Source organism: Melanerpes formicivorus, unplaced genomic scaffold (assembly GCF_026170545.1).
Source record: "Melanerpes formicivorus ecotype bairdi unplaced genomic scaffold, bMelFor1.0.p_v2 SCAF_13, whole genome shotgun sequence".
NCBI classification, from domain to species: Eukaryota; Metazoa; Chordata; class Aves; order Piciformes; family Picidae; genus Melanerpes; species Melanerpes formicivorus.
Genome location: NW_027142365.1, coordinates 10378421 through 10386652, shown reverse-complemented (window position 1 = coordinate 10386652; position 8232 = coordinate 10378421). Strand labels below are relative to the sequence as shown.

Below are 8232 nucleotides of genomic sequence, written 5' to 3'. Positions count from 1 at the left end.
TGCGGAGAGTCAGGGCGCTCCGCGCCGCCAGCGATCGCTATCTTGGCAGAGCCCCGGGGAGCCTGGGGGCCTGCACTTACTGCCCATCATCGAATTAAGCAGGGTTAATAGCTCACGCAGCCGGCCCGCCCGGAGCCGCCACCGGAGCCACCACCGCCCGAGGGCGCCGCGGCCTCCGGGAGCTCACGTCACGCCGCGGGGCCGGGACTACCGGGTGGGCGGAGCGGGGGAGGAGAGGGCGAAGCAGCCCTGCCCGGGAGCGCCGCGCCCGCCTCCGAGCGGCGCAACCAGCGGGGCGGGGAGGGGCAGGGGGCGGCGGCGCGGCCCGCGCCCGGCGCCGGCGGTATTTACGGGGTGGGAGCCGCCGCCGCCGTGTCAGTGAGGCAGCGCCAGCCGGGCTGGAGCGCGTCGGCTGCAGCTCCTGCTCTTTCTGGGGACCGGGTTGCCGGCGCGGCGGAGAAGGGAGGGGAAGGCAGAGAGCCGCCGCCGTCCCCTGCCCGCCGCAGCGGTGGCCGCGCAACGGCTCTGTCCGCGGGAGAGCGGCTCCTCGGTGTTCCGGCGGGGCAGGGGCGAGCGGCAGCGGCTCCGCCGTGCCTGCGCTGCGGGCTGTGGCGAGTGGCGCCGCGCCGGCGGGCGGGTAAATGGATCGCCATTCCAGCTACATCTTCATCTGGCTGCAACTGGAGCTGTGCGCCATGGCCGTCCTGCTCACCAAAGGTGAGGCTGCGGCGGGGCAGCTGGGGCCGGCGGCGCCCGAGGGCAGCCGGGCGCCGGAGTGGAGTTGCGCCCGGGGGGAATAGGACGTCTGAGGAAGAGGGGGACGCCTTGAGTGGCCCTGCTACCTGAGGGGAGCCGGTCCAGGAGGAGCCCCTCAGGCGGCGGCAGAGCCAGCGCGCTGCCGCCACCCCGGCGAGGCCGGTGGGTGCGGGTGGCGAGGGGGCCCGCGCACTCTTGGGAGCTCGTCGTAGAGCCTTTGTCGGCGGGCGGCGTGGGGAGCCGCTGTGGTGGCACCCTCCCGTCCAGTCCCTCCTCTCCCACTTGGCCGCCTGTGTTGGTCGGACCGTGCGTGTGGACCCGCGGTTGTCACAGGGAAAGGGCGGCCCTGTTAGCAGCCCGCCGCGGGGCGGGAGACCGGCCGCCCGGGGAGCGCCCGCTCGGGGCTGGGGGAAGCCGCCGGCTGCCTCTAATGGCCGTGCTGCGGGGAGGAGGTTATGGGCTAAGTTAACGCCGTGCTGCTGATGTGCGGCGGTATTTATTTATTTTGGAAGGAAGGCTGTAATTACCCCTAAATAACAGCCCTGGCAGTGTGCAGGGGGGAGTCTGCTGGCCCCATCAAAGCGGGCAGAACAGGGAGTGACTGAGTGATGTGAAGTCGCAGATACTGAAACTATGTGCTGATAACGATATAATTAGGGGATCACAGACTTCTGGCTGCTGCTGACTTCAAAAGCTTTTAAGAGAAGCCTGCGGTCTCTCCTGTAGCCATCTTGACTAAAAGCAGACATTTTTCTTTAATAGCTACATACAGTAACAAGAAAGAGGAGGGAACAGAAGGGCATTGTTCACTGTTTCAAAATACCAAATACCCTTTCTGGCCTTTTGCATAGCACAGGAAGAAACTTTATGAATTGACAGAAATACAGTTTTAATACAGTCATACAAAGTCCATTCTGTTTCACCGCGAACGTGGCTTTAATTAAAAAGCAGTTGCATTAACCTGACGACTAGTCCGTCAGATTTTGTTTAGAAGGTTGTCTTAGGTCAATAAAACTTAGAATTTGAAGCGTGATATTATAAACAATTAAAATGGAAGAGTGTGTTTTGTCTCACTTTCTTCCCGTGCTGTGTTCACGGAAGGGCTGTCACTTCTTCACTTCTGCTGCTGCTCCTCGTTTGTGTCTTGCTCTTAACTCTCATACAATGAAAAAAGGATGAAAATGTGGTGCTTTTGGCTTTGGGTTTCTTTTTTCCAGCGAGGGTGGAAGGAAGGCCTCACATAAAATGCTTAGAAAATGGTTGAGTCTTTTTACCATAGCACACTGGATGACAGTGTGTGTAAATTCATGGGAAATTAGGTTACTTGGTTTAAAACCCCAAGGGAATTGGACTGGAGACAGTGAGACACTCCATCATTTGGCTTCTATTAAGCAGAGTTATTAAAGAGCAGCGGGAAATTCGAGGCCTGGAGCCTGCAGTAGCATTTGGGGGGAAAGTATGAAGGTAGGCTTAAAGAGGGGAAGTGAACTTGTTTGGGATGACTTAACATCTTTTTTTCAGAATACTTTTAAGTATGGGTCGGTAGGAAGCATCATAGGAAGGGGTGGCAGCAGGAAAGCCCGTGTTTTGATTTTTTTTGAAGTGCAGACCGTAGAAGGAAGACATCTGACAATTCAGGTGACTTTTTGCCGTGCACTTTAGAAGCAGTTTTGAGTCCACTCTTACAAGGATGGCTCCCAAACCTGGCTTCCTCCTAAACCTCGGATCGATGGTGCATTGAATTAAGTTTGAGTTGCAGTTTGCCTAGAAAGAGGAGTTTTCCCTACAGCACGGGACACGTATAATTCATACCAGAGCAGCCTGGAGAGCACAGAATGAAGAGTTTTATGAAGGGAACTTTTTTATCGCTTCCTTCAGAAATTTTTGAGGTTTCCTGAGAGATTTTTCATAGAGCTGGTATAGGATTTTCAGTGTAAGTGTTTCCCCTTTTGACCGAAGTTTGGATTGCGTGCAGCGTTGGGGAGGGGAAACTGGGGAGCTTTTTTAGCCTTGCAGTTTCACCCCATGCAATTACTTTACATCTGAGTCGAGAGACACTGACTCTGACAAACAGATTATTTGTAAACTGCACCGTTTCTATTTTGTAATGCTGGGGTGGGGGGGAAGCCTTTTTTTGCATGAATGGCTTCTTAAAGAGCTTTTCTTTCGGGAGAAACTGCAAATAGTTGCCCAGTTTCACACAGTAAAAACCTTCCTGACTGGGGAAACTTGGATGGTAATGGTTCTAGCTAATAGCTTTATAAGGTGTTAGTTAAACCTTTTAAATTTTGGCACAGTACTGAGAGGTAATAAACAATTCAGCAGTTCCGACTTTTTTTTCCCCTTCATTTGTCACACAAATATTTAAACCCACTATTTTTGTTGTGTGCTTATGCCCAGTTAAAAGAAGTGTTACCTTTATAAAAATAGACTGCTGTTCCTGTAGCAATGCTTTTAAACCTAGATGTGACTTCCTTATAGGACTGAAGGTGTGTGTTGCTTCTAAAGTTGGGATTTCATTTTTAGATGTGGTTTAATGCAACTGCTGACAGCGAGTGGAAGTAGCCATAAAATGGTCTTCTCAGTAATTTACCTTGGGGGGGGGAGAAAAAAGCCACTGTGACCTTCCTTTCTCCACCCCCCAACCTTGTTTTAGTGAAATGTTCTTGCTTTAATTCAAAGGACTGTAGTGCTAGTAATTAAAACAAGTGCCCCAAGGCATTTGCAGGGATTAAAGTTACAAGAGGTAGGAACTGTACAAGATGGAAAGAAAACAGCCCTGCTCTGAGGGATTTACAGTCCAGAGGAGGCCCCCAAAACTGGTATGGAGCTTGTGTGATGCTTGTGGCTAGTATGAGTACCTAGTGAGGTGTTGATGAAGAACCAAGTTCTTACTTCTCTTGCACAATTTTTATTTTTTAGGTGAAATCAGATGCTACTGTGATGCTGCACACTGTGTTGCAACCGGCTATATGTGCAAATCTGAACTTAGTGCCTGCTTCTCCAGACTGCTTGATCCTCAGAATACACATTCCCCACTTACTCATGGCTGCTTGGACTCTATTGCAAGCACAGCCGATATCTGCCAAGCCAAACAAGCACAAAACCACTCTGGCACTGCCACCATATCCACATTGGAATGCTGTCATGAAGATATGTGCAATTACAGGGGACTACATGATGTTTTGTCTTCTTCCAGGAGTGATACTTCAGGTAGGACAAGGAAGCTTCAGTGAAATATCTGTAGTGTCAAAACTTTGTTGTTGATTTAGTTGTTAATACAAGTAGTGAGAGCAGAGGGACAAGCGGGTGGCTGGATGCAGGGGGGCAGCCGAGCTAAGTAGCTTTTTTGTCCGCATTAACGTTAGAGGTTTGCTTTGCCAGCTTGACATTGCTTCTGAAAGGCAATGGCAGTGACATTCCTACTTAAATCAGCTGCCAGGCTAAGAAATTCCATGCTATAAACTGCCTCAGAAATGGCCTTTTTTTAATAGGAGTATTTTCTGTAGATACTGCAGAGTGTGTGACTGCCTGCTTAAATCTGTCTCTGGTGTTTAAGAGAGATGCTTACGTAGAAACCAGTTGTTGATGGGTTGTTGTTTCCCCTTTGCAGGACAAGGGAGCAGATATCAACATGACAGCAGCAGGAACCTCATCACGAAGGTGCAGGAATTGACCTCTTCGAAAGAGCTGTGGTTCAGGGCAGCTGTAATTGCTGTGCCTATAGCTGGTGGGCTAATCTTGGTCCTCCTTATCATGCTGGCTTTGCGGATGCTCAGGAGTGAAAACAAGAGACTGCAGGATCAGCGACAGCAAATGCTCTCCCGTTTGCACTACAGTTTTCATGGACATCATTCGAAAAAAGGGCAGGTGGCAAAATTGGACTTGGAATGCATGGTGCCTGTGACTGGTCACGAGAACTGCTGCATGACCTGTGATAAAATGAGACACTCAGACCTCAGCAATGATAAAATTCTTTCACTAGTCCACTGGGGAATGTACAGCGGACACGGGAAGCTGGAATTTGTATGACCAATTATTTTTTTTTGATCTGAGCTAAACATACTCTCTGAACTCTTGAAGGCCTTTGGGTTCTGCTGGACAGGAGCACTTTATCTGAAAACAAAACAAAACTCTCATAAATCATCTTTGAGAAGCAAAGGACCTCTGCAAACAGAATCTTGGATATTTCTTCTGAAGGATTCCAAAACGTTGTCTTATTTGCACAGAGTAAAATACACTCAAATGTATTGTTTGCTTTGAAGTTATGAAAGCAAAAACTAGAAGTTGTAAACACTGTCACCAGGGTTGTCTGAACTGTAGGGAGCTGAGAACTGAGTTATTACAATAAACTGTATGCAAGCTCCTATGTTTCCTGACTTATTGTAAAGATGTTTGGTTGTTTTTTTTTAAATATATATATATTTTGTCTGAAACTTGCTTGTGACTTCTGTTTTGGAAAAAAAAAAACCTTGGGGTTTGAGTGGTGGTGAATAGAATAAACCAGGTTGGAAGAGACCTTCGAGATCATCGTGAGTAACAAATCAAGGCGATATGGATGGTAATGCTGTATGTAAGTTAGGCTCTGAAGAGAGTCCGTTTTCCTACCGTGTGAGGGAAATGAGGTGGTTATTCCAGAATGTGAAAGTAGTGTTGTTTAATACTTCAGGTAGCAGTGAACTCTCCTCCTCAATTCTTGGCTGTTGCATTTTGCTCATAACCTGGGTGAATTCTTCTGTGGCTTCGTTGCAACTGTGCCTTACTCGATGAACTGCTTCCTCTCTGAACGTGTCACAAAGTAGCTCCTAATTCTCTAGACCTGGTTTTCCTCCCTTGTCTCACAGTTTTTTTTTCTTCTCTGCCTTTTATACATTTTTCTTATGTTGTTGGATTGGTTTTTTAGGGGAAGGAAACCCCAAAACCACAATGCCTATTCTGCTCTCTCTATGTGTGTATATATATATGTTTTTTTCTTCTGATAAGCCCTCTGGGCACAGAGGAGAACACCTGCCTTTTATAGTGTAACTCAGTATCTCATGCTCCTACTCTTGTGTTGACTCTTCAGGCTCACACTGTACTTGCTTTTATCTGTCTCCTCCTTTATACTGTTGCACAGAGAGCTTTTCTTCCCTGCCAGGATTTGTTCACTTGTTAGTTTCTTGCTTCACTTGGTTATTTAATTTATTCAGTGCTTAGCTGCTAAAAACAAACAATCTCTGGATTATCCAAGGAGCTTATTGTATTTATTTTTCATGCTTTATTAGACTATCACAGCTATTAAAGCAGACTTACTTAAAAGGCAGGTGCCATATCATGGTGAAAGAAGGGTCCAAAATGCTGCTGCAGGAGATAAAACTTGGCACAGGTCTAGTATTCCACCTGTTTAAATAGCCTTAGAAGCCTTAGAAATGCTTCTGCCTCCTGGTTGTAAAGTTGAGCCTCTGCTGTTGCTGCCAGATGAAAAGAGGATGGCACAAATGGGGTTACAACCACCTGGCAGTGCTCTAGTCTTGTTTGCTGCTTGCCATGGGAGATGGCCTTGAGGTAGGCAGCCTGAAAAGGGATGCAAGCCAAGGAAACTTGCCCCTCTAAACAAGCTGGTGCCTCTGAAAGTACACTTGAACTATGGAGGCTTGTTGGGAGATGAGTTGGTCACTCAACTATGCAAACAGAGGTATTGATACTGCAAGCTTGCAATGAGAGCCTTGGGAAAGGCAAGGTTTCACTATGCCCATGGTTACAGTATTAAAGTGTAGCTTGAAAGGATTAGTTTCATCCCTGTACCTCAAGCTGCTGACTTCTTACTTTCTTGTAGTGTCTGGAGAGTTACTTTCGATGCAGAGAACTACATTCTCTGACTTCTATTAATTTTTTTTTTTTGCTGCTCAAGTTAAAGAAATTATATGGCTGCAACTGCTGTTGGAATCTGGCCTGTGGTCTTCTGGCTGACCTTTCAAATTGCTGCTTTTCTGTAAGAGCTCTGTCTTTCCTTTGCACTGATCTGAAAGTCTAGGGCAGTTGTCTCTTCTGCCAAGTATTATTTTTGGGAATGACTGGCTGCTGGAAAAGACAAACCTGAAATCCTGTCTCTCAGGAGTAGCTGCCCCAGTAGTTAGGATGACTCGGTAAGTTAGATCTGATGGCTAAACCTTTGAAGTGCTTTCTCCAGAAATCTGAGCAAGCCTGTTGTAGTCATTTAAACATCCTATGACCTTCACCACTCATTTGCTGCTGATTTGAATATATAAGGGCCTATTTATGCTTGCCATTAAATGCCAGTGAGACCAGGATGCTCTAATTGGCCCCTTGCTGTGGAGATGTTTTAAAGAAGAAAGAGATTGTTTGCCTTCCCTTGCAGTCCCCGGAGCAGGACCATGGAGTTGCTGGGGACTGCAGTCAGGTTAGCAGCTGCTGTCTCCTGGTGGTGTTCTGTTATGTGGTGTAGTTTAGGTGTGGTAGCTGGTGTGGCCTAGAAGTTTCTGGTCTGTGAGACTTCTAAAAAGAAAACTTGTATTTCTGATCCATTTTAAAGCCATATATTCAGTGATCTCACAAGCTCTAGTGTCTGTCTGGCAGCAGCTATGCAAGGGACAAAACGAGCCTCAAATCTTCTCTGGAAGTACTGACTGCAGAGTCTGCAAGGTGTTGGAGCAAGCTGTAGCAGCCTCTTGTTCTGTAGCAGCTGCTTACATTACCTGCAGACCTCAGCAGCACCAGCTGCCTTTACACTTTAGAAGGCTTGTCTGTGTTCTTGTGACAAAGAAGCACCTGAGTGATCTTCCCTGGGCTTGCTGGGTGCTTTACTAGCATGGAATGAGGCAGTCCCAGACACCAACTGCATGTAACCAGGTGAGGCAGGGAACAATAATTTATAGCTGAAGAGCCTGGTCAGACTGGAAATGGAAGAGGTGAGCCGGTAAGCGATGGCTATCCTTTTAAAATGCATCTGATTTAGGAGCCTGGATTTGTCATTGTGCTGCACCCTCTCGGATTTCCCCTGCAGACAATAACAAACATTCCTTTCTTTGAAACTCCTGCAAGCCCCGGAGCATAAGAAGGACAACCCTCTCTATTTCTAACTGAAAAAGTATCTTGGATCAGAATAAATGAAATTGAACGTCCAAGATAAAATTTAGTGTCCCCTGTACCACTCTTACCCCATTTCTTTCCTCAAAACAATGAGAGCAGTGGCTTTTCTTCACCCTCTGCTTCTCCCAGCTTTGAGAGCTGCTGGGTTGGTATGTCTCCTCTTAACTCCTGCTGAACTGATTCTATTAAAGCCCCTTTACTTCACAGGAGGCTTGACCTTTTTCTGAAATACCAAATGTGCCTGCTTTGGAAATCACAAACTTCTCCTCCTCTGAAGAGCTTGTAAATCTGGTTTCAATATTGGGTGATTACAGGCGGTGTGGAGAGCTTGAAAGTAAGCAGCCACTTCTAGTAGCTGAGCGCTGGAGCTGGGCTGCCTGAGCCGGG

At 47.6% G+C, this 8232-nt stretch overlaps 1 protein-coding gene across 1 annotated transcript; it reads left to right on the top strand.

Moving 5' to 3' along the window:
• Window positions 1-372: 372 nt before the first annotated feature.
• BAMBI (BMP and activin membrane bound inhibitor) lies at window positions 373-5135 on the top strand. Its single transcript, XM_068146033.1, has 3 exons — window positions 373-717; window positions 3679-3969; window positions 4370-5135. Exons 1-3 carry the CDS (start codon window positions 642-644, stop codon window positions 4786-4788), a joined length of 786 nt encoding a protein of 261 aa, XP_068002134.1. The 5' UTR covers window positions 373-641; the 3' UTR covers window positions 4789-5135.
• Window positions 5136-8232: the final 3097 nt, after the last annotated feature.